Source organism: Parus major, chromosome 10 (genome assembly GCF_001522545.3).
Source record: "Parus major isolate Abel chromosome 10, Parus_major1.1, whole genome shotgun sequence".
In the NCBI taxonomy this organism is placed as follows: Eukaryota; Metazoa; Chordata; class Aves; order Passeriformes; family Paridae; genus Parus; species Parus major.
Window position 1 is genome coordinate 17,985,130 of NC_031779.1, and position 26,419 is coordinate 18,011,548.

At 44.7% G+C, this 26,419-nt stretch overlaps 2 protein-coding genes, 1 long non-coding RNA gene and 1 other non-coding gene across 14 annotated transcripts in view; 2 read left to right on the forward strand and 2 right to left on the reverse strand.

The window, feature by feature from the left end:
- DENND4A (DENN domain containing 4A) overlaps positions 1–1,592 on the reverse strand; it is a 48,740-nt gene extending 47,148 nt beyond the window's left edge. For 2 of the 4 annotated variants that reach the window (XM_015638565.3, XM_015638563.3), the window contains exon 1: positions 938–1,101. The gene's annotated coding sequence lies outside the window, so the exon portion shown is untranslated. Of the gene's footprint in view, positions 1–937; positions 1,102–1,516 lie in introns of those variants that run through there. The other 2 variants (XM_015638564.3, XM_015638566.2) reach the window with 2 other exon arrangements.
- On the forward strand, positions 193–5,302 carry LOC107209219. The gene is made up of 3 exons (XR_004498867.1): positions 193–373; positions 2,299–2,422; positions 4,274–5,302. It is a non-coding gene; the product is annotated as an uncharacterized LOC107209219 (long non-coding RNA).
- Positions 5,303–19,523: 14,221 nt separating this feature from the next.
- TRNAQ-CUG lies at positions 19,524–19,595 on the reverse strand. The gene has a single exon. It is a non-coding gene; the product is annotated as a tRNA-Gln (tRNA).
- A 205-nt stretch (positions 19,596–19,800) lies between these two features.
- RAB11A (RAB11A, member RAS oncogene family) overlaps positions 19,801–26,419 on the forward strand; it is a 40,194-nt gene continuing 33,575 nt past the window's right edge. For 7 of the 8 annotated variants that reach the window (XR_004498865.1, XR_004498866.1, XR_002002113.2 and 4 more), the window contains exon 1: positions 19,801–19,946. Coding sequence is in view for 4 of the 8 variants with exons in the window: in XM_015638583.3 (XP_015494069.1) it covers positions 19,907–19,946 (40 nt within the window). In the remaining 4 variants the exon portion in view is untranslated. The remainder of the gene's footprint in view (positions 19,947–26,419) is intronic. The other variant, XM_015638581.1, reaches the window with a different exon arrangement.

Here is a 26,419-nt window from a genome sequence, read left to right on the forward strand (position 1 = left end):
GAAATATTATGTACCGTAATGTAACGCTTTTTACGGAAACCTCCAGTTGAGCAACAGTTCCAGAAAAAATTGTGAAATGAAGTAAAAAGCTGTCCAGAACACCATAATTCCACTCAGTTAATTAAAAAAAAAAAAAGAAGTTTAAGTACTAGGCAGAAAGTCAAGACCTCATTTTTAGCAAAATAGAAGCAGCACATTTTTAAACGCAGCCTGTTTGAAATAACTTCGGAATAACAACTATCACTAGGAAGTTATTGAATACCATCATCCCCTGGCCAGCAACTTGTGCTGCACGCAGACCTCATGACAGAACGACGATAAAAATGCCAGGGCTAATTTCTACCACGGCGATCAGCGCGTCGCATTAATCCAGGTATAGGGTAACCCAGGCTGCCGAATGGAAAGTCGGGACAGAAACACGCACCGTGGGGCTGAGCACCACTGGGCAATTCCGGCTGACGCAGCGGTGCTGCGCGGAAAATCCGCACATGGATTTGGGGGACACGCACACACACGCGGCTCGGGGGAACGCACACGCAGGGATTCGGGGAACGCGCACACACACGCGGATCCGGGGACACGCACACACCCCGGCCCGCCGGCGTGCAGCCCGTACAACATGGCAGGTCGGCGGCGAGAGCTCGGCCGGCCCCACCGCCCGGGGAGCCTCTCGGGCCCGGCCGGGGCTGGCGGGAGCCTCGAGCTGACGGGCACAAGGAGAAAGTTTTCCCCCTCCCACCGTGGCCCAGCGGAAAGTTACCGCCGCCCCCGCACCGCCTCAGCCCCCGGCCCGCCAGCGCCGGCCTCCCCGCCCCCGCTGACAGCCCCGCGCCCCATCCCCGCCGGCCCCGGAACGCGGCAGCGCCCGACCCGCGGCATCGCCTCGCGGAACCCCCCGGCCCGCGCCCCGCGGCGGTGACAGCCCCGCCGCCCTCACCTCAGGCGGGGGCCGCGCTCCCCGGGGCGAGGAGCGGGCGGTAAAGGGGTTCGGGGGGCAGCGCGCTCGGTGCCCGCGCCCTTATCTCATCCCAGCGGAGCCCGGCTCGCCCCCACCGCCTCCCGCCGTGTGGGCGGCTCAGGCGGGATCCCCCCTCCCCTCCGCCGCCATCTTGGCTGTCACGGGGCGGGGGAGGCGGGCGGCGACCCGTGATCGCGGCGGGGCGGGCGCGGGACGGCGCCCGCCGGGTCCCGCGGCTCCTGAGGGGGAGGCGGCCGTGCCCCGTCACCCATCGGGTCCCTTCTAAGCGCTCCCCCTCGCACCGCGGGTCCGCCGCTCCCGCCTTCACCTCACGGAACGCGGCCCCTCCGCTCCCGCCTTCCCCCTCAGGGAACGCGGCGCCGGCGGCTCCGAGCCATGAAGGGGGGGAGCGGGGCGCCCTAAGTGAAAGCGCCTGAAACAGCGCGCAGACCATGGGCTCGACTCTGCCTCCCCCCACATCAGCCTTTTAACCCACACAGCATCTTTAATTTAAACGGAAATTAATCTCCGGCCCAAATAGGCCGGGATTTGGCTCACCTGCGGCTCCCGTCGCCTGGACCCGGAGGAGGTGCCGGCTGTCTGGAAAACAAGGGATGAGAAAACCGAGGGATTTTCTGCAGGCTTGATGTAACCCGCAGCAGGCTGTTGCATCAAAGACTAGAAAAGGAACCCGAGACAAAAATAATCTTTTAAGAGCGTGCAGCTAAGATTAGTGCAGCGTGTCAAGATGTTGCTGAGCGCCACAGAACGAGTCCTGCCTGTACCCACACAGAAACAAATACTACTTTTCTGGCACCTTGTCCACTGCAACCCTGAGTTTCCAAATTTTATACCAAAGTGCTGTTTAGAGATAGGTTACAACCATACAATTTTGAGTTTGAAATCAGGCTTACCTCGGTTCTGGATATTTGGCTTGAGGGTTTAGATGTGGCTTGTTATAAAAGACATAGAATTCATATGAAGTTCTGAACTTGTAAATACTGTGGATTGATCAAAACTGAACTGTAAATACTCAGATTTGTTCAGACCTACTCTCTTGGTTTACCTCATCCCTCTGAAAATCTGACCAAATTGGAGAATATAAAAGCAAAAAAAGTACATAATAACACTGTTTTTCCCACATGCTTTTATTACTTATATTGTTTATAGCAGAAATGCTGCTCCCAGTACACCCCCATGTAGGAAATGTGGTGGCTGACAAAAGTCAGTGTCTACCTGGGCAGGAGCACCCATGTGCAAGCCTGCACATGCAGGCACAGCTCTGCGCTGCTAGGGTTGATATTTGGGAGCTGAGTCTGTCTTGTTTATTTTCTCAACAGGCAGCAAACTGTAAGGAATGTGTAAGGGACTACGAGAACGTTGCCCATTCCTTGTGTTTCTACGTGAAATGCATTTCTAGCCACACCCATAAAGAACTTGTCTCTCCTGACAGTACACAGTGGGGTAAGTGAGAGAACAAGAACCTTGAATGTCACTATTCACTACAGCAAGATGCTCTGCGTTCTGTGTAGTGTGTCCTTAAATTATTTGGTGTCCTGCTAGAGACTTTTCTAAATCAATTTCCTATATATATTAATCCTGGAAGTGCTTTTCAAATAAATAGCAATACTGAAGTCCATCTTCTGGCTAGTGTTAGCAATTTTTGATATGCAAACTGTTCTGTGCTCTCTGCCCTTGCTCATTTTTCAGGTAGGCATAAATTTTAGGCTTCAGCATTAACATCCAAGATTAATTGGTCTGTTCCTACTTCTAAGAGTATTGTTACAGCTACCTGTATACTGAGCAAAATCCCTGCACTGATTAATGAATAGCTCACTTTGCAGTGTTTAAGTTCATAACCATTAAAATATTCTGGACTATTTCTAATGGAAACTCCTTTTAGAGAAACAGAATTCTTAAATACTCCCTGGCAGTTTTCATACTTTTCAGCTCTTTTATAAGTAAAATGTTGCATAGATGTCTTTGTTTTGCTGTTAATTTGTTTCCCTCCCCCATTTTTGTCCTTCTAGGACTATCTGCATTTAATTACACATTGTGTCAATGTCAACAAATTGCGGTCAGGGACGGGGTTCTCTCTGCAAGAGATACAAACACCAAAGTAGTTTCTGCCCCATACTGCTATCACAGCTAACAGTGCTTATCTCTGTCCTGTCTTTCTTGTTCTTACATCTCCCCCTCTTTCCCACCCTGTTCCATCAAGCCTGTGCTGCATTCTCTCCCTGACCTACCTGCTGCTCATGCTCTTGGCTGTGGCACACTTTCTTCCCCACCAGCACATTTAATTGCAATGTTCCATTTCATTATTAGCTTGTGACCACCTTTATCAAGTCACCTTTCCTAACAAATCTCACTGCGAAGCTTTCCTGCATAGCTCGTCATCAATTTTCCACTTTAAGGCTCTTCTAAAAGCCACGTGCAAAAGGGCCTATGAAAAATCGTGCCTGTAGTTCTGTATTTATTTGTGAATAAAGAGCAGCATCAGTGAATAGTGCTACTGTACAGGCAGAGACAGATTTACTGTGTGCCCAGCTCCTGCCAGGCTCATTGCACAGAGATGTGTCTATGTGTCAGTCAGACAATGCCTTTCCCTTCCCAGGCATTTTCAGGATCTCTGAGCAAGGATCTCTACTTGCACATGAAGACCCTCAAGTCTTGCTTGCACATGAAGGTCACTCAAGTCTACCTATTAATTCCAGTCAGTGTTGGATCAGATTCTTGTTGTGCATAGTAAGCTAATTACCCAAGTTAACAACTGCATTTAGTGCAGGTGGGTAGACACCAAGCACGCTTAATGTGGGATTCTGCTGCCTCTCAAGTGCAGGGTGGAGCCCTGGCAGCCAGATTTAGCCTCCCCCTTAGTGCAGCCAGAGAGACACGCAGGCTTTCTACGGACCAGCAACCACAGAACGACTTTTTTCCATGTTACAACCCCAAATTTCTAGCTTGTGGCACTGAAGTAATTTTCAAAGTCTGGTTTAGCTTATTTTAAGTGCATTTTACACATGGGTAAACTCAAGCAAGGCAGAAGACAAGTGGCAGATGGTTAGCAACAGAGCCAGGAATAGAATGGAGAGCTCTGCTGTCCCAGGACATGATTTTAAGAGACTTTGTCCCAGGATTGTGAGCTTGATGATTTATAATTCATGGGGCTTCAGAAGTGCTTTAAAAAAAAAAAAAAGTAGCTATCACTATTCCCAGTTTTTCCTGGCAGAGACTGGCTTCCATAAGCAAAACAATTTTAGTTGTTCCTTAAGTGTGCAATTTGGGACTTAAACCTGTTCCCTTTCTCACCAGTTTTATGCCTTTTGAACTGGTTTGGCTGTGCTGTGTGGACGGCTCGTTTACCTCTACAGGAGAAGGATGAACCTCCAAGAGAACCCAGCAGAATACCTTTCAAATAGACCTATCTGTAACCTTGGTAAAAATAACTATGGAGATAATGATAATGGATAATTATAAACTTCATAACTGGCAAAACAAGACTCTGCATTTTAGAAGATGAATTGCCTTACCCTGTCCAGTAACCCACTTTATGGTGCAGTAATGGATCTGCATCCAGAGGGTTATGCAATGAAATGGAGCCTTTGGCAAGCTGGAATCACACTGGAAATCAAGCAACATCTTCATGGGGTTTTTCACACATTCATATTTGTAAATCTGGAACTTATCCCTTTTGACATAAAGAGACAGTCCCTGCTTGGAATGATAAAATTCTAGGACAGATTATGAAACAATAAAGCATTTAAATATTATGGTGCAGCAGTACAACAGTATAATTACCCTTCCTTTTACTCATTCAAGTGTAGTATCCCTGAAAAGCTTTTTGCACTCCAGATAAACTACTGACAATACATTATAAAACAGTAAATACAATATCATATATATTAAAAAAAAAAATATTTTTCAGACCTTTCTCTAGGTAATTACTGAAACAGATAAAAATATGGGGAAATTAAGCAAATACAGGCCCTGACCCAAAGGCCAATGAACTCAGCAGAAGCACTGGTGTCGTATGTATTGTGAATTACAATTCACAAATACAAATAAAGAATATTATTGTATATGTGTAAGGATAAGGACTAGTTGTCTAGTTGTGGTGTCTATGCATTCCACTTGGATAAAATGAGATTTTTTTCTCCAGCAGGTAGAGAGAGTTTCTCAGCAAGCATGTATCACCAATATTTATGGGAGAGTTTGTGGTCCCAAAAGCACAGAGATGCTGGGAAACAAAAAGGAAAGAAAATGTACCCAAGGAGGAGATCCAGCTGCTTCCAAGTCATTTCTATAAATAAAAATCTGATGCGAACTCATTATCGTTTCCCTTTCCAGCACCAATTTGCTTCCTCAAGATTTCAGAATGTGCATCTGAGGACTTAGGCTGCGTGTCGTAAAGTTTCCCTCGGCAACTGCTAAAATTATTCACAAGGCACTGCAGCATGGCAGCAGCTCTCAGCTCTGGAATGGTAAGAGAGGCAGGGGATGGCTTTTGGTGTCAGCTGGGGAGAAAACAGTGAAGTTGTGCTTGGCTGTGTTGCTGTGGGTGGGATGTCAAGCAGGTGATGCCATCCATACCTCTTGTCCTGTCGTTAGCAGGCAATCACCATCTACAGCTGGAGCACATTTCTGGAATGGCTTTTCCCCTAGACACTGGAAGCTCCTAGACAAATATTTGCAGCCCACTTTGTGAGCAGGGGACAGCAGAAGGGTTGCTTAAGGATGGCCCAAATCCTAATGCATCTACCAAAGCCAGCTTGCTGTCTGTGCCAGCACTAACCTGGTTTAAGTATTGCTGTCATCAGTAATGCCAGATAACAAAAGCTGCTCTTTGTGGAGTAATATCAGGAAGGAAATTGTGCATGCAGATTCGCCAGCAAAAATAACAGTCTGGGGCTGTAAATGTACACACTGATACTGCTGGTTTGTTGCTATTTTCAGCAGCTCCTGTTCCCTCAGGGGTGAGAGGACTTAACTGCTATCCCTGCTGTTCATGTATCAGCCTTAAAGGTTCCATGTGGATGCCTGCTCTTTGGCCCATCTGGGGGTGATTTCTGCAAATAGCGGTTTTCCTCTGAGTCAGTGTTCAATTCATCACCAGAGCCTCGCCACATGATACTGTGGGGCCGTAGAAAACAACTTTCCTTCACTAGAGATCTCTAGTGAAGAGTTCTCTATTATTTACACTTTTATTCACCTTTGAATAAAGCCCAGGCCAAGCAATTGTATTCCATGTAGTTAAACCTTTCCCACAGTTTTGTCTGATGGGGATACTTCAGGCTCCAAACTCCTGTGTAGTCTTGCTGTTTAAAGTTTTTGTATTTTGTTCTAGAGATTGCTTATATCGTGGTGGGTGAAGTACATCTATCACTTAACCACTTCTCAGGAGTACTATTAGGCATAATTAATGTTTGTAGAACACTACTGAGGTTCTCAAGAGAAGCATCTATAGAAGTGCAAAGGATTATAATTAATTTAAAACTAATTTTTGAGTAAATGGCTAACAACACTTATGCTGAGATTCTCCAAATAAAACTAATTTCTTTGATTTTTAGACAAAATACATTCTGGAGTCTGAGTTCCATTAACTACCACCACTGTATGATGAATTTTGATTTTTATTATCCTTCAATGTCCATTGATATATCCAGGCACACAGTACACCTTGTTTTGGTTCAGGAAATACTGCCCAACATACGTAAATCAAAATAAAACTAACAAAGTAACTAAATTAATAAACTCAAAGACAATCCCCAGCACCATTTGCCTTTGGTATAAATGTTTGAACCATAAAGCCTGTAATTAATGTTATGGAATAATTTCCATATTTATTTATAAGGCATCTCATTTACATAAATAGTCATTATCTGGAAATAAAATCAGATCATTAAAATTCGGAAAACTGATTGAGATCAGTCAAGATTTACCAAAGAGATTTGCTAAACTTGCTGTTTGAAACTGTTCAGAGACAAAATCTCTTCTCCCAAACAAGCTTAAACAGGACTCTGCTGTGGAAATCCAAGCAGTGCTTCATGCACATGACATCATCAAACAGAACGGTTATTTTGTACGGTGAGAAAACATTGGGTCACTCTTCTCACAAACTGTCATGGAGAGTTTCCAAGGAACTGCATCTGACACATCTGCACTGAAAATCTGACCCAGATTGTAGCTGAAGTTCTCCTAACACAGATTTCTGCTTTTCTGAGATTCTGCAGCATGTCAAAATACTTTTCAAAATACTAATTTCTTTCAAAATACTTTTAATGCTTACAGTATCTTCAATATTTTCAAAGTTTTGCATCTAGTTGGAGAACACTTCATGCAGGAAAAGAAGAAGAAGAAATGGCATTCTTTTATTTCTATTTGGGAAGCTGGATTGACCACTCAGTTATTAGCTAGAGAATCGCAGGTATTAAAAATGATGTCCTGCTTGTCACAAAGAATGCATCTCTTGCCCTGCTGTCAGTGCTTTTACCTTTCAAGGTCCAGAGTGCTCTCTATTCAATTTTTTTCTGGATAGAAATAAACTTACCATTTTTTTTAAAAGCTACAGCTACGGAATGTATTTTTAAAAATGTGAATTACTCTGAAAAGTCAGACCTGAGTCTGATGTTCTTCAGTGTGAGATACATTTTTGAAGTGTAAGTGTAAGCCCAGAGTAAGGCAATACACCATGACCTACCCTGTTTGGACTATTTCCTTACTAATTCCTAGAGAATGGAAGTTGGCTCGAGTACTGAGTCATGAGGATTTCATCTCAATACAGATATTTTTAGTATCTGTTATTTTATCTTGGGTACTTTTAAAATCTGTATCACTGCCCAACTCCTCTCCTAATTATCTGAAATTCTTTTCTTCTGTAACAGCTTTGGAATGTGCCCTTCTATTATTACAAATACTGGCTGCATTAGATTGGGTCCCAACCGCTCATCCATCGATTGGATTAGGTAAGAGTGCCCTTGTTTAAAGCTTCAGCAACTGCTGAGAAACCAGCAAAACAGAGGAACAACATTAAATCTTTTGGTGAGTCACTGTGAATATAGGTCAGCCCAGGCTCTGCCCTTTGGTGAGCTCGCAGAGGGTTGGCTCCAGGTTACCTGAAGGAGCCCCAACCTCAACAGAACCCCCCCAAATTATGTTTGTGTTCCTTTGCCATACAGCACTGCCACTTCCAGTGGGGAGTTTAGAGCAGATGAACACTTTCTTAGCAACTGAGCCACAACCTAGAGCTGAGAAAGGATAGGAGAGAAAACACAAACCAAATCACCTTGAGAGTAAAATACACAACCTGTTTGTTTAACCCAATTTGCGCCAAATAACATTATAGATCCACTCAATCTCAGCCACTTGAGGCTCAGAATCAATGTGCTAAGAGAAGAGGGAGGGTGATGTATCTGCTCTGATTTGTACCTAGGGGAGACCCTCTCCTGCAACAGTCAGGGGCTCTACATAATGAGGTAGGCAGAGAGAACAGTGAATTGATTATTAATTACACTGCTTGATCACCTCCTTGGAAAATGTATGACCAAATGTTGATGCACAGAAAGTAGTTTATATAACCAAGTCTGAATTTAACTCATAGTACAGTACAAAGTTACCTTAATAAATGGCAATTTTTAAAAATCACACTGTGACTCTTGATACAAATAAAAGAGTACTTCCAGTATAAATAATGAGATGGGAGGAAATGTCCTTGGCAAGTCAATTTGTTCCATGCTGCTGATGGTTCCTGTTAGTGACAAGGATTTTTTTTCAAGAAGGAAGCAATGGAAAACAAATGCAAAAGCATTTACCAGAAGGCCAGGCAATGGCAGATTTTCCAAAATGTCAACTGTGCAAAATAGAGTCAATTTAAAAGAGAATTAATTATTTAAACTGAATTAATGTGACTACAATGAAGCCCTGTTAAACCATCTCATCCATCCTGCTTCCAACTGTGTTACCCCTTACAGTCTAAGTCTAAATACTGTGACCTCAATTCTCAAACACTTCAAACAAAAACTCTGTTACCCAGTCAGAGTACCAACATGTTGCTTTTTAAATGTATTTACTGCATCTTTTCCAGGAACTCACCCACAGAATTGTCCTCACCTTCTGCACATTCCCAACTCATATGAATTTGACCTCTGGGTCACCTTTTTCCCTCTTTTCCTCTTTCATCTTCGTACTTGTGTTTTCCCAGATGCTTCAGGCAGTTTTTATTGTTGCATTCTTCAGATCATCCTTTGCCTGCAAGTTTTCCCTTTGCATAAAGTCCTGGTATCTTAATTTCAACAACTTTTCTGTATCATGCATTGCCTTATCCTTGTGTGCCTTTGGGGACAGGAAGGTGACTTAGTTTTAGGTCTCCAGCTTTCATATGGAAGCTCATTTTCTTAAAAGAATGTCCACACCTACTTCCCCTGGAGCCAACTGTCCCAAAGGGCTTCAGTTCCTCCTGGACTATGGGCCATGATGTTGCAATACACTGCATATCACCCCTAGAAAGAATATTCTGTGCCCACTGTTTGCATTTTCCAGATCAGCACGAATTTGCAATGCTATCAACAATTTAGAAGTGCAATAATGATTACCTAGTGCTCTTTTTCCTGGGTAGTGTTACATTAAATGTGGCAACACCAACAGAGCCACTGTTCTTTTGTATCCCACAGGAATATTTATAACCATGTCTACCAATGATAAGTCAAAGCCGTCACTTTTGGTGTTCAGTTTCAACATGGGCAAAGGAACCACTCCAAATTCATCCTTTTCTGCTGCCTTTTAAAGCAAAACATCTGGGCTAGAATTTGCATAAAATAAATTCCTTCTTCTATTTCACAGAGGAAAAGAACTCCCATCTAATAAGTAATGAACTTAATTGCCCTGGATCTTGACTGTATTGGTAATGCATATTAATTTAAATGCATCAGTGTAAAAATCAGTCTCATTAAACTATCTCAAAGCCCTAGAATAGATGGAGCACTGCATTAACACTTGCATGTAGTCATTCATATTAAAGTTATAATTTACAGGAGCTCATAATGATTATAAACAGGAATTAAAACTGAGCTGAGGTGCAAGAAAAAGGATTAGTGGCAGTGATATTTAAATTGACAGCTAAAAACTCTTCTAGAGCATTTTCAATGCCTTGGAGAAATACAGTTGGTTGGATATACTATTCTTTATTTCATGATGTACCAGAAACAATGTAAAAAACATGAGCACACTGAGGTCAAATGAACATCTTCACTACAGAAATAAATTTCTGAAGTTATTTTATACACTGTCATTTTCATGTCGTGCGAGGGGATTGACTAATGTACATATGGAAAATTTTGAGCGAGTTCTTAGAAACCATAATATTTTCTTGATCATTCATAACCAAATGCATAAAGAACTCTTCAGCGTATCACTACTGCACAGCTTGTACGAGATCTCCATAGCTACCCTTGGCACAACAAGCACAAAACCCAAGTGCCTTTGCAGGGCTGATAAGCAGACAGGAAGCAAGTGAACATCTGCTACAGCTTTAGATGGTTTTGCCTTCAGCAACCACTGAAAAACGTCAGGCTCTGCATTCCACGTCCAGCTCGCTTGGCCTTTGACACCACCAGCTGTTGGACAGGAGATGTAAAATGTTATACCTACAGAAAGGGGTGCATTATTTTCTAAAGGACCATTGGGATATTTAATGGCATTTTTTTTCTTTCCATTCTCTGATGACTGGAAGGAAACACTGGATAGCAGAATCTGCACATGGAGTTACTTCCTGAAAGTGAACCACTTCCTATTTAACAATTATTTTTTTCTAATGTTCTCTTTTCCTTTCCAAACCTGCTTTGTTTTGTTTTGTTTTGTTTTGTTCTGTTTTAAACACCAAAAACAATTGCCCCATATACTGAATAGTAATTATATTCATCATAATCATTGTAAGGAAGCCATGTGCTTCCCTGGATCAGGGCTGGGGCTTCCAGCCCAGGCAATCTGTCTTCTTGGAGCATAACAGGATTTCTATAGCATGGACAGCCAAGGAACAGAGTTACACAAAATAAATATCAAACAATTTAGTGCAAACCCTTTTTTTGTTTAAAGAAAGAGCTGTTGAACATGATGCTTTATAAAGGAGCTCAGCCAAATAATGCAGATTCTCTGCTTGTGTGTGCGTGTGGAAAATCTCTGCTCCACATAGTTCTGCAATTCTCCACCACCACAGTATTTTCATTTGCATGGAAAACTACTAACAGAGAACAACTGACAGCAGCATATTTTTAGGATATTGAGGCCCATGCATCTTTATGTACTTCCTCTGAGATTGTAATTTTGTCTAGGAGATTGCAACAGTTGTGACGAATTCGGATTTAGCCATGTATGGTAGATCCTGTGGCTCTGACATGAGATGAGAAGGGGGTTCAAAGTAACAACAAGAAAGAGGAAGATGCTACTCCAGAGTTATATAAGTGTAACTGAGAAGAGAATTTTTCCCAGAAATTCTATGTTCCATGCTTTGGAGTTCTATACATTTTTTAATATGTTCTGTTCTTAAACTGCAGATGGATGCTGTTTTGCCAGAAAATAATTGAAACACAAAGATGACTTCAAATATATCTAAGAGTCATGTTGCGACTCAAAATACAGAAGCATCAAGTAACTGTCTTAGTGAGATCATAAAAGCAGAGACAGAGAGATCAAAGAAGAAAATACAGGACTCTTACTCCATTCCTAATACAAGCTATTTCTCTTTTTAGGACCAGGAGCCTACCTGGCACAGAGATGTTCCCATAGTCTACAAATACAGTAGCTGAGTACCCGAGGTGACTACTTCATCAGTATTTATTTAGTTAAATATAGGAATAGTCATAAAGCCAGTGAATTTAACCCTTGAAGCTGACAAATAACCGACTCAGTTTATTATTGTACAATGGAATCACAGAACTCCAGAATGGTTTGGGTTGGAAGGGACCTTAAAGATCATCCAGATCCAGCTCCCTGCCATGGGCAGGGACACCTTCCCCTATCCCAGGGTGCTCCAAGCTCCAATGTCCAACCTGGCCTTGGGCACTTCCAGGGATCCAGGGACAGCCACAGCTGCTCTGAGCACCCCGTGCCAGGGCCTGCCCACCCTCCCAGGGAACAAATCCTTCACACTACCCTATCTATCTGGCAGTGGAAAGACATTCCCCCTTGTCCTTTCCCTCCAGGCCCTTGTACAAAGGGCCTCTCCAGCTCTCTTGGAGGCCCTTTAGACACTGTTAGGAGCTCTAAGGTCTCCATAGAGCCTTCTCCAAACTGAACATTCCCATCTCTCCCAGCCTGACTCCAGAGCAGAGGAGCTCCAGCCTTTGCAGCATCTCTGTGGCCTCCTCAGGACTTGCTCCAGCAGCTCCAAATCCTTCTGCTGTTGTTCCCCTGGGTTGGAGGCAGCTCTGCAGGTGGGGTCTCACCTGAATGGGGCAGAAGGGCAGAATCCCCCCCTCACCTGCAGCCCTCACTGTGGGATGACCCCAGGATATAGTACCTTTCTCTGCTGCTCTCCATGCTTTTTACCTTCTGCATTTCACAGGGCACTGAATTTTTTAAACTATATTAATATTAGAATAATTAAATAGCTTTCTTGAACTGTGTGCATATTGCATTTAACCAGCTTGAAAGCAAGCCAAAACTTGAAGCAATTTTTAGAAGAATTGTAGAATCAATACATCAATTCCCATTAATTTGATGTCAGAGGAAACAAATGTGTACCTGTCTGAAACGTGTGCATTCCCTGCAGAGAAGTACTAAAATAAGCATCTTCTGTCTCCCTGCCTTCCCTGTACCCTCCAAACATCTGAAACCAGAATGAGGAAAACTGAGACTGGCTGCAGAATACAATGAAACCATGGGTTTTATTAAAATTATTTATTAAAGACCAATGAAACCTGGGTTTTATTAAACAAACAAGGACAAGTTATGCACAAACTCTGCCACATCAAAGCCATCCCAAGCTCTACCCCATTCACTGCACTGAGTTCCTTGTTTCTCCCCTGATGCTCCAGTCCCTCCAAAATACATCTCCATTCCAGGGCTCAGAATATCTAGGCAAGCTGAGGTGAAAATCCATTCAGTCTGTCACAGCCATAAGCTGTAATTCTGCACAGCAGTGAGACAACATTTGTGACTATCCCAATCAAGATATAATTTTTTGATCTTAAAACCAGCCAAAGTTCTGGATCAGTCCAAGCTCAGTAAAATGTGCTGTGCTGCAAGCATCTTGCACATCTTGCTCACTGCACAGCTGGCTGCTGAGCAAATTCTTGTCTCAGGAGGTTTGCCCAAGCACATGAAACATATTTTTAGCATCCCAAAGGTGTGAGTACTCCCAGAGCTGAGAGTGCAACCTGGCTGACAGCAGGTTTCTAGAGAAAGGAGCGGGGAAAGAGGCAATGGGTGATGAGATTACCTCCCACAGAAGGAGACTTCTGCTTGGAATATCAACACATCTTTTCAGTCTCTCATTGTGACTGTTTGTGCTTTCATCAGATTTTCCATTTGCTCCTTCAGCTACGGGACCAGATGGCTCCCACACATTATGCTCTGAATCATGGCAAGGCTCGAGGTGTTCGTTGTGTGTCACAGCAAACACAGGCGGTGGACCAGGTTAAACTCCCTCTCAGCCAGCATATGGTGCACCCTGCGCAGGGGTGGCGCTGCAGGTACCTACAGATACACACTGTGGAAGATCCGAGCAGCCTTTTCTTCTTGCAGGGAAATGAGTGCCGTGCCTTGAGCACAGATAACAGGGAAGAGAGGCAGTGCAGTGACACATGGCAGAGGACAGATGCTCAGCACTTCCCGTGATGCGCGGTGCCTGATGGCAAGGAGTCCTGGTGGGCCAAGGACAGGAGGCTCTTGTTCCCTCTCTGATTTCCCCTTCCAGTTTGTGATTAAACTGGTGCTGACACCTTGCCCAGTGCCTGTTTGCAGAGCCAATAGCCCTGGGCAGGACTTCTGGCCATGAAGCACCTACTGGAAAGAGACAATCTCATTGTTGGAGAGCATCTCTGCCTCTGGCATTTGTTAAATAGAAAACAAAACAGATTTTCTCCTCACTTACCTTGCATAGATCTGGGGTAGATTTAAACTGTGGCAGCCCTGTGAAATGAGAGTGAACAGAAGAGGTGTCTGCAAATGCAATGGCCCCTGTTTTGGGAGGGCAAGGCTAGGACGATTACACAGAATGTGATTTGTGCTTCAGTTAAAAGACCATAGAAATCACCCTGAAGTTCTCTCTCACTGAAATACTGCATTTCTGAGCACTGAAAACCACTGGACTAATGAAAGATGCTTTTTCAATACCTAGGACATATCTGGGGCTCAGTGCAAGTAACAAATCTGGAGGCAGAGGAGGGATGTCCTGGATAGCACAACTGATACGGTGCTTCTGTTCCAGGTCACACCATGGAGGAGCAGCCAAGCAGCTGGAGACTGTCCAATGGCCACACTCCACCCCAAGTATTTTCTGAGATGAGAAAATTACCCTTTGGCTGCTTCTCAACTTGCTTTTCTTGGTATGTATTTTCATGCCCACCGTGTTGGGAGTGACAAGGCACCTTGTCACAGAGCGTGTGCTGTGCTGGCCTTTGCTGATAGGTGCTGGCAATCAGGGGACACCCGTCAGGGATGGGGACAGTGACCAGGAATGTCACAACCACAGCCTGTGCAGAGCAGCTCCCATGAAGGTTAACGCGTGATGCCACCACCTTTGAGGTCAGCGTTGGCCTCGCTTTAGCAGTCCTATAAATAGATGCCCAAGGTTGACTGAAAAGAGGATTTGGCTCGGCTGGATCTTGTTTAGCATTCCCAGGAGAGGAAGGCAGATTCTTTTCCCTTTTTCTCTTCCAGCCTGTAACCTTGAGTTGGTCTCTTTCTGTGGGAAACATTAGTGGCATTTGCCAAAAGCGCTGCTGCTGTGAGCCAGATGTCCTGCTGTGTCACACAAACCACACGTACACGTCTCTGCAACCTGTAAACCCAGACCTAATTCCACTAGAGCCTCAAACTAATTCCTCACCGGCAAAACTAGGGAAAAACCCAAACAAACCTTGAGCCTAATTGCTTGAAAACAGTAGGACACCTAGTGGATTTGTAGGGAATATATTTGGGATTATCAGCAACATTTTGTCATTTTCTTGGCAAAACCCGCTGTGAATATATTTATAGAGGAATCACTGAAATATCAGGGTTTCTATTTAATAAATTAATCTTGTTACAGCTGCTACAGCCTTCAGCTTGCCTAAAGAATTTATTGTAACCTATAGAAAATCCAAAGAGCATTGTTTTAATGACTTGGAAAAAAAAAGAAATTACAGAAAACTGGATGGTTCCCAGGGTCTGGGAACAGGAGGAAGGATATTCTGCCAGATCAAAGTCATCCCAGTTGTTCCATCTGACAGCTCTCTAATGATCTTAATGAGCAAAGTTTTACGGTCTCAGCCTGGCTCCCAGTACAGTCGTGCAGCTCCACAACAACACGGCCATGCTGAGCACAGCCAGCCGGCCCTGCTGCTTGTTTCAGCAGAGAATGACTTGGGCACAGAACCCAAAGTGCTGCTTCATTCCCCAGGGCTGAGCTTTTGAATCCAAATTAGAAGATGATGGGCTAAGTGATAATGCCTGCGCTGCTGTCGCTGCATTTGACTGGTACCAGCTCCAGCATCAAGCAAATTTTGACCCTGGATAGGGAATAAACCCCTCTGGCAGGGTGTGTAAGAGAAGAAAATTTTGAGTGATGATTCTATGAAATTATGTCTTGGCCAGCAATTATCCTGGGGTCACCAGGGTTATCTTCCTAGTGTCTCTGGAGGTAGCAGACACAAGACAAAGAGATGAGTGTTGAGTCCAAAACGGGTTCAGGAAACTGATGACTTCATTTTGACAATCATCACAAGGAACACCAAGTCATTGAGTCTTGCACTCAATTCCTGTTCCCAAAACACACTGAAAACTTTCCTTTCTGCTTACCATAAGATAGTTTTTCACCATAGTGAAAAATGTCTCCAGAAGATGGTTAATTTTTCTGTTCTCTTCTCACTCTTTCTGCAGTGCTGCAGGGATTCCTAAAAAACAGCAAAACCAGAATGAGATTTAATTTTGGATAAAAAATCTGTTCAGATGCAGGTCTTTTTTTTATTCCAAGTTCAAAGTTAGGAAAGGAATGGCTAATTTAGAAATTAATTTTGATTTGGTCTACTTCTTCTTATACCTTTTCTTCCTAGAGCTGTAGAAATCAGAAAGGACATAGCAGGTGATGGAATGTAAATGAGTTATCAACAGAAAAATTCATATTAACTCCATGTATTCTAATTATTCCTACCTGTGGCATAGAATTACCTGAAAAATAGAATCCTTGTATGTTGTAAACCCTTTAAATTGGTCTTGGGTTTAAAAAAAAAAAAAAGTTGTTTATTTTAAAAATTCAGTGGATGGATTTTATATTTGAAGGTTTTTTTTTCCTGACTGACATGTCAAACTGGGGATAGTGCATTCTAAGAGTATGCTTTTCTCTAATTTAGCAGCTGGATTGAAAAGCTTGAATTATCTCTGCATAATTGCAATGATTCATGGATTGTTAGGAAATTGCAAAGTATTGATTGAATTTTCCCCTTAGGAAATATTTCTCCTCTGATAAAACACAGTTCTGGGTTTTGCTTTTGTCCTTCCTGCTTTTTGCCCTGGGGAAGCCAGGGGCTGCTTTTGTCCTGGAAAATGGGAATTTGGGTCAACAACCCTTCAAGGACAATTTTGAATTATTGTGATTTCCAATTCCAAATCTTCTCTGAGCTTTGCAAAGAGATGGATTTGCAAAGTGTGAACAGGGAATTTCAGAGCCAGAAAAGCTCTATTTATTTAATTTTATTTTTTTTCCGGGACCAGCAGCAAATACTCTCCATCCCTGTGTCACATTCTCCCATTTCCATGTCAAATACCACCAGTGTGCTCTGCAAAGACACCTTGACCTTGTTGTGGGAATTCCACAACCACCAAAGATGGTGGTAAATTTTCCACTTTATTAGGCCAGGATTACTCTGGGGGATCTCAGGAGCTGGTGGGAAGAGGGAAGTGGAGAATGACGTGAGAATTGGGTGCAGGGAGAGCTTGATGCACAGTGCCTGGGGCTGGGCAGCTGGGAGCCCTGACATACATCTGCACATTAATGGTGCTGGGCCCTTTTTGGCAGCTGCTCTATGAATTTCCAGAACAGACCCATAAATTCGCAGTTATGAGTGTGACCTCTGCTTCTTTTCTTCGCTAAATTGAACATCCAAGGCCCAGCTGAGTATCATTCCTTGTATCTGCTCCAGTTGCTTGGGATGTGCTGCCTCTGCAAATGGTTCTGCCTAAATTAGGAATTACGGGAGTGCGCTAATTCAAGGTTTGCTGTGAATTTAGTGTTCCCACAAGGATGACACTAATGGCAATTAATGCAGCAGAAATGCCAGTGCTGAGTGACTGTTCTCACATTAAAAGCTGTCAGCTGGAGAGCACACAGTCTCTGTTATTCCAGGCCTGACCTCTGCTTTCTGGCCGTGTTTCCTGCACACCCCAGGTGTCCCAGGCCATCCCATCACTGCAGCAATTTGCTCTGGGAGGAAAGAGCAGAACAGCCCAAACCAACCTGTGCTGACAGGGACATTTCCTGAGGGTTTGGATATTGTCCTCTGGGGCCTAAACAGCAACAAAATTAACCCAGGACTGAACAGGATATAGGACTTTAATTTCTGGAGCTCCTTGCTTGTTCAATGCTCTCCTCATGTCCTGCTCTGTTGATTCCTATTTAGACACAGAGCTCTTTCTACTGTTTCCATTTTCATCATGAAGAATCTGATTTTAAGTGATTAATTGCATTTAAACAGGCTTAGCTAGAAGTAGTCCCTGCTGCTGCTGAACTCAATAGCAATCTGCACAACTTTTCATGTTTTGGTAAAAATCATTGGTAAAAAATGCCTTTGCTTTATAATGGCTGAAGTTGAACAAGTGACAGTGGTGCAGCAATGTGTGGACTGTGACTTTTACCTCAGCCAGAAAAGCCACTGTCCTCACCCTGTGCTCTAAAGTCTTGCATAGGGTAAGTCAGTTCCAGATGAGGAACATCTGCAATGTGGTGCAAGAGGAAGTCATGCTTGCAGACATGAAAAATGTAAATAAGGCGTGTTTCTAGGCTCACAAACACAATCCAAAGGGTGAAAAGGAGAACAGCTCTTACAGGAGGATAACTAAAAGTGCTTCATCTGTGTTATTTTAAGGAGTTTTAGCACTAACAGCAGTTCTGGAGGATGAAACCAGGTCTGAGAAACATCAAGTGAAAATTAATAGCTTTTTAACAACAAAGTTCAATGGACAAGTGCAAATAGGATATGAGATGGAAACCTGAGCTCCTGAATTATAAATATACCCAGCCTCTACACAGACAAGTATCTGTTATCCATTTGATGTACTACCCAGTGCCAGAGGATTGAGAAAAGTGTCAGGAGCAGGATGAGCGTTTTCAGGCTCAAGATTCTGTGTGTTCTGGGTTTGGCTGAAGATAAAAAGGATGATCCCAAAGACAACACAGATTCCTATAGACCTCACCACTACACTGTGAGGAGCTGGAGGTGCAGGGCAGTGCTCCTGGAGAGCCTCTGTACACCTCTGGTGGGACACACTGCAGTCACACAGCAGGTGTCTGTGTTATTAATGTTTTGTTTTCCCCACTCAGAAGCTCTGAGGCAGCATGAACTATTTCTCTTTGAATGCAGAGGATCATGTTCTGGCTCATTACAGCGCCAGCAATCGGTAACTGATGCACAGCACTGCTGCCGATGCCCGGGGGGTTCTTTCCACACACAGGAATGATGACACAGCCACTGACTGCAGTGATGGCAAACATGCTGCTGCTGAGGGCAGGCTGGTGGGAAAAGAACAGTTTTATGGGATTCAGTTTAATCATCTGGACACAAGTGCTATTTTTATCCTCTGTTGTTTACATCTCAAGCCTGCACCAGGAGAAGCTGATGGCAAAGTTGGTGTCTCCCATGGCTCAGGGACAGACAAGGGGGACTGGACCATCTTTTGGGAAGGGAGAAGCAGGATGGGCAGGGATGGCAGTGGGAAAGGGGCCTGTGCTCATGGCCTCTGTACCTTATGAGCTGAAAGGGCTCCTTGGTATCTGACTCCACCACAAGCCCACATCCCCCTCTCAGCTCAGTTCACAGGAGGGATCTGTGAGACCTTGGGGGGCTTCCCACCAACCCACCCCAAGCTCCCCTGTACCTGTGGGTGGCTTTGGGGTGAGGCCAGTGCCTGCCCATGGAGGCAGGAGAACCGCACCCACCCTGTGATGGGGTTTAAGGTTGGTGGGCGCCAGGCAAGGGGTGAGGTGAGATTTTCTCAGTGTGTGAGGAGGCCCAGGTAGCTCAGAGCACGCCCATCCATCACCTGGGCACAGGACTCAGGGAGCTCGGTGTGCCCATGCACGGTTTGGGCACAGGGACTCACTCGGGCAGTTCAGAGAACGCAAAGAAAAAAAACGAAACGAGGGAAGAAAAGATTCAGGTTCCACCGAGATTTGAACTCGGATCGCTGGATTCAGAGTCCAGAGTGCTAACCATTACACCATGGAACCGCTCTGCCACCTCCCCCTCCCGGCCGCCTCTAGTCCCTTTCCCCGCTCCCCCGCCGCAGCGCGGCCGCTCTCTCCCGGGGTGCCGGGGAGGTGTCGCTGCTCGGGGGCCGGGCGGGACCCCCGCTCGCTCTGACCCCGCTGAGGGCGCGGCCGCGGCGCGGCCCCAGGCGCGGTCGTGCGGCGGCGCCGCTGCCCCGGAAGCGCCTGTGGGCGGGCGGGCGGAGCGCGGAGGGCGGAAGAGCTGCGGCGGCTGCAGGGAGGGTCCGGCCCCGCTCCGCTCCGCTCCCGGTCCCGCTCCTCCGCCACCCGCCATGGGCACCCGCGACGACGAGTACGATTATCTCTTCAAAGGTGAGGCGGGCAGGGCCCGGCGGGCGGCGGGAGAGCAGCGGGGCCCGCGGGCGGGGCCGGGGCCGCTCCCGCTCCCTGACGCGGGGCCCGGCGGGCGGGGGGAGCGCTCCGGGCATCGCCGGGCCCCGCTCGGGTGTCCCTCCCTCACCCCAAAATGTCAGCTTCGGACAGGGTTTGGCAGCGGGGATTTGGTGTCGGCGCCCGTCCGAGCCCGCCCCGGGAACAGGCTGAGGCGGCGGCCGGTCTGTGGGGTGGCGAGCAAAGATCGCCAGAAAGGATGCCCAGGGCTGATAAGGACTCGCCAAGGTTGATAAGAATCCTGTCCAGCTGTTAAATAGAGCTTTAGTGTGGTGAGATATACTCAGCAGTGGCAGATGATGCACTAATTTAATCAAGTAATACGACTTGCTGTTTTCTGTGTTCAGAGGCCTTGGCGAGGAGTGGAATATCCCTGCTGTTCCACACCCAGCGATCATAAAATCCGCATGGAATCATGGAATGGTTTGATTGGGAAGGGACCTTAAAGATAACCGCATTCCACCCCTTGCCGTGGGCAGGGACACCTTCCACTGTCCCAGGCTGCTCCAAGCCCTGCCCAGCCTGGCCTTCATCTGTCCTGGCTCCCACAGGGAAGGGCAGCAATACCTTGTTTTCTGCGGCTGAAGCCCCTCCAGCCTGCGATACAGTGGCAAGTTGGGCTAAAACGTTGCAGGTGGTGGTTAAATATTCAGTTTTCACTCCCTGCTGAGTAAAACACCAGCCTGCTGGACAGGTTCATGTAGCCCGCTGGGAAATGTGTACAAAAGTGCTGATGTTTTGAAAGTTCGCTGTGCAGTTTCTTTAATCCCACTGAAAAAGCAAGCAAAGTAGTATAAAAAAGTAGTTGTTTATTGTGATGTGGTATTGTAAATTTGAATTTAGGATCAAGAGCATTGCTTGTTTTATTGTAATGGTGAGAGACCTTGTGCTTATCATCATGAAAGTAAACACTGATGTTTTTTCCTGTACCCTTAATCTCCTGTAAAAACTTTGAGGAATGACCTTATTTTTGTTGCTGGCTATTTTATCTAATTGCGTGTGGAAAGTGGCATTATTTCTATCTATAAATCAGTCATCTGTCCAGCTATGGAAATCAAATCAGGAAGTTCCAGAAGGGGCTCTTTTCTCAGCTGGCAGCACTGGGGAGGACCTTGCTGACCACTGGTTTAATGGCATCAGGCAATGTTACTGTAGGTATTTGTGTGCAGGTTATCAACGCCTTTGAATTACCCTTGTTCATGCAGTTCTGGCAGTGGGCTTGTAATTAATGTTTTAGCTGTGAAATCCTGGGAATATCAGTGACACAGAGATTGTTGGGAGAGCTCCTATCTTTCATTTGGCCTGCTTCCTTTTATAGTTGGGAAAAAATAAGTTGGGATCCAGTTATAGGGAGAAGTGCAAAGCTGATTTAATTGATTGCCTTTGCAAAAGCTTTTTCTGTTTAGCTTGGTTTATAGAAACTGTTGAGAGTGGAGGGAATGCTGTTGTGAAGATAAATGATTTGGGTTTTTCCAGGCTAAAGTGGACTGCAGGAAGTTGATGCAATGTCACTTTACTGGGATTGATGTGGCAGCTGAAATAACACAAAAATGCAGAGTAATAAAATCATGGAAACTTTTGTAACTTCCCAGAGGTGATGGTGGTTCTGAACAAGCTGTCTCCACTCTGGAATGATCTGGAAATTATTGCAAGTAGTTCTCTGAACCGAATGTCTCCTTGCTGGGCACCAGTCAAAAAGGCAAGGGGTAGATAAATCTTTTGGAAAAGGAAATAGGAACTCGAGGACAATGTTAAGTCAGTGTTTGAATTTGAGACATGAGCATCTTAGGAATTGAGGTGAAATGTAGGTATGAGAGCATATCCATTTTGAAAGGGATGTTGTAGAATTAAAAAGGTGGAGAAAGGCATCAAAATAATCAGAAAAGAGACCTAATGGATTCATAGTCCTTATACTGAATTGATGTACAGCTTGATCAAAATTTAAACAGTGAGCAATAAGGGCAAATAGCCAAAGTATCTCCTGTTTGTCATAATTTCTCTGGATATCTGTAATGCTTCTTTTATTGGGCAGCAGGTGAAAGCAAAAGGACAAAGTCCCTCAGGTGTGTATGCAAATTTGGGAGTGGTGCATTGCCATGCATATTATAAATGGATTTGGAAGCCTGCATGAATTCATAGAAACAAAAAAAAATCTTGTTTGGGGCATGTCAATGTGATGGTTATAATGGCAAGTCTGAAGGCATTGCTTATTTGAAGATGCAGGGGCTGGCTAGGACAGAGAGTAGCCTGTTTGTTGTGATACACATGATTGTTTTTGGAGATCAGTTATTCGGAGTCAGTCTCTGGGTGTTGGTTTGTCAGGACACTTCATCCAGCATGAACATTTCTGGCTTTATGAAGGGACTGTATGGGTAGGTTGGTGGGACTGAGTTCAGAGTTTGACCTGGTTAAAACAATCGTGTTACGTTCTCTAGTCTGGCTGTCTTTTACTGCTCCTGGCCTGAGCTGCCTCGTTTCTGTTTGTGAGACCTCTGGTTTTGTCCTGTCAGCCCCTGACAGCAGCTGTGTGTTGAAATCTGGCTGACTCTGCTGCTGGCTGTAAGCTGAGCCCACCTGTGCTGCTGTACAGTAACATCCAGGACCTGTTACAAAATACGCTTCTTCTGACTATGTTGCAACTCTTCAGCATATAGGAAAGACCAAGCCTAGCTTGGAAAAAACAATTTCTGTTTAATTCTTCTTCCAGTCTTTGTATTCTTCCATACTTTCAGGGTCTGGCTGGGAGCGGTGCCTGCTGTTACCAGAATGGCCCCTGAGGAAACACAAAGCCTGTGAAGTCCAGTTCATAGAAAACTTGCTATAATTTTAGTAGGAGGAAAAATACAATGATGATCTAAAGATATTACTTTATTACTTAATAAATTAAGCCTGGCTTTAGTACAGGAACCTTTTGTTCTTTTTGATCAATGTGCTTGCAATAGATGAGGAACCCTCACTTGTAGAAGATGTTTTCTATGGACAAAGCTCAGGAAGATTATGTCTGCACCTTGACCATCTGGGACTGGATGTGGGGCAGACTCATGTCATGCACTTGACTTGTGGTGACATTCAACTTAGTGCTAAGAAAAACTCCAGTTTCAGCCTTCTCCTTTGCATCATGTTCATTTCTCCAGCTTCTCCCTTTGATATTGAGGAAATGCTCTGAAACTGAACCAGCTTGCTGGTTTGGGGTTTTAGAAGACACATTTTTACTTGTGTGTTTAGATAAATGCGTGGTTGCATGACATCTATTGGTTTGACAGTGGTAGAAGCCCTTGGCTTTCCCTGCCTCAGATGTGGAGGCACTTTGGTTCTGCAGCAAACCTGCTGGTGCAGCCATTTACTGCAGAGCTGTTGGGAGGTTTCACTGATTTCATTTATTGTATTGACAGGTAATCCCTGTCCCAAAGGCCTCTGGGGTGCCAGTTCTCTTTGTGACAGAAAAAGAGTGAGTGAAATGGGGCCCAGCTGAGGAGAGAGATTAAAATAAGTCATGACCATGTTGGGTTTATAACCAACTATGACGTGTAGGATCAAGACATTTTTTTCACATGCCCCTCAAACTCCAGCTGAGGTAGGCAGGGAGAGGGATTCATCAGCAGGTTCTTCTAGGGGCCATGAAGACATGTCCACATTTTTTATTGATATGTCTCTTAATGGCAGAGCTCAGTGCAGAGACAGGTTTTAGACACGGTGATTTCCTTGTGCTGGTGTGCTTGTCCTAGATCCTGTAATATGCGACTTGTGCAATAACTTTTGCCACAGACAACACAAGCTAGTGCTGCTGGACCCTATTTTCCAACTGATCTTATATTCAATGAGATAATTAAAATATTTTCTGAAAATTTAATCGAAGAGGTTTTCCAGAAATAAAAATTGTGTGAGCGAGCTGGAATGTTGGTGAAAAATTAATAACCCTTTCTTGACATAGTTCTCTAAATTGCTTCTCATGCAGCTTAGGAAATTGAATTCTTATTTTGGTCTTCTACAGAAATAAATCTGGAATTACAGACTGAAATTTATACAGTACTGTGGACTTCATGCTCCTTTATTTTTCTCTCTCCACTGAATGCTTGTATGCTTGTCATAAATGTTTGGGGTAGTAAATGCTGTAGAAAGTCAAATGCATTGATTGAAAGCACGTGGTTGCAAGTATTGAACTGTGCCACCACTAAACCAGTCACTTGGGGCTGGGAGATCATTTCCATGACTTCCAGATGTGCCAATACAATTTTCCTTGGTTGTGCAACTTCCTTAGGTGCTGCTCCTGTGAGGGAGGTGCTGCTCTACAGCTGGTTATTGATTAATCTCAGGACTGGGTCTTATGGCTGAACTTGTTAAAATGTTTCCTCCAGACCTTCCTCCTTCCAGTGCTGATGTAGAAAAGGAATTTGTGGATGATGCAAGTTGGGTGGGACAGGGGAAGTGGGAGTGTGGTACTGAAAGAGCTGCGTGCTGATGAGGACTGTGATCCTCCAGATGAGCTGGGATTTGGGATGTAAGGGTTTATCCCTGAGGACTTGGTCTCTGGTAAAATAAAGCTGAACAATTAGGCCTGATGACAGGCAGACTGAGTCGTCAAGGTGAAGTGGTCAGGAGAAATAATTCCAGCTCCAGGTGTGCCTAGAAAAGATGGAAATACTAAAATTCTTGTCTGCACCACAGGGTGATCTAGCTTAGAATGAGGTGTGCAGTTCTGATAGTGCTGAAAAGAAACTGAAAAACTTGTGAGGAAGGTGTTTGGGGAAATGAATAATGTGTTTATACAGAACCATTTGACAGGTTTTTGTATTTAGCAAATACAACAAAGCCCAGACAAGATGTGATTGCTTTCTGTAAATACCCCAGCCTAAACACCACTGGGAGAAGACACTAATAAGCTAATGGAGAATGCTGGCACATGGACACCTCAGTCAGCTGACCACTAATTCCTTCTGAAAATCAGAAGGCAATTTCTAACCATTAGGAGTGAGTTTCTGGAAGAAAAGCCCAATGGAAGGGACAATGTGCAGGAACAATTAGCTTTATCATGGCCTAGATAGCGTCATTTCCCTCCCAGAAACTGTTTGCTTGGGGTGTTTAGTATGGGATTTGGCCATCCAGGGTCATTCCTACTGCATTTCTATGCTAAGAATGTAACACATGGGAACACTGCGTAGTATAAAATGTCAGAATATGGTGGCTTGATAAGGAAAGCAAAACTGAAATTAATAACATAATCTGAGTGGCTGTTAAAAGTGTTTCAGTTTATAATTTTATTTAAAGAGTGATACTTGCCCAGACTGGCAGAAATGCAGAAGGTGTAAGGAGTCTTAGGCGCCTGCTGACATTCCAAGCTGTTCTCGTGTCCGTGTTCAAGAGGAGCTGCAGTGGCCCAATTAAGTAGAGGAAATAGCTGACTTCAAGGAGGAAGGTATTATTTTCCCCTTATAATTGGGACACATTTATCTGGTGCTGGAAACCATTCAGAACATAAGCAGTGTGGGATTCAGACAAGGTAAGGAAGGAAACCTGGCAGAGGAATTAAAGAGATCCCTCTATTGTTAAATGACTTAAAGGTGGGCTTTGCACTGAACTGCAAAAACAGGTTTGAGAGAATACTTAACAGGTATGCGGTGCATCCTGTTGGGAAAAGGAAATAGTGAATGTGGATTGCTTTTCTTGCTTAGAGAAGCTTCAGGCCACTGCTGGGTGATAGCAGGACTGAGCTGTGCAAAGGGAGCGTCAACTTTTCCCCTCCTAGGAACTTGTGTGTCCCAGTGAATACAAACATGATGTCATCTAAAGCCATGGTCCAAACCTGCCAAAGCAGTGTTGAAGAAGTGACTTGCCAGTGGCAGAGGAAAGCTGTGGCTGTTTGCCAGGGGTGGTGATGCAAGTGGTGCTCTGTCCCCTGCCCTGGGTTTATCAGGATGTAGAATCTCTGTGCCAGCAGAGCTGTTCAGCAGTGACCTGGCACGTAGGAAAGCAGACTCCTGTTTGCATTCAGCACTCCTGTTTGCATTCAGCACTGGGCCTTGCCACCTACCTGCTCTTGTGATCTTCCTACACAGGAGAGGTTAACAGAGGGTGCTTTCTGCAGCTCGTGTGCTTGGCTGGCTGTGTGCTGAGTCAGCTGGCACAGGCAGCTGCGAAGATGTTTATTTTGATGAAGTACTCTGCACAAGGCCGTGCTTGAAGCCAGTATTTGCAGCAGTTTTCATTTATGGAGGGAGTTTAAAAGGTGCTGTTCTGCCCTTCCAGTCAGAGCAAAGTCCCATCTTGCCTGAATTGCTCTGCATTTTTTAAGCAGGAGCTGCAGAGGGCTGCAGCAGCAGATAGGAGTGTTTCTGCTGCTAGACCCCACGGGGGGTTTGTGTCCTTGAGTGTCTTTGGTGCACTCATTGCTTTGTTGT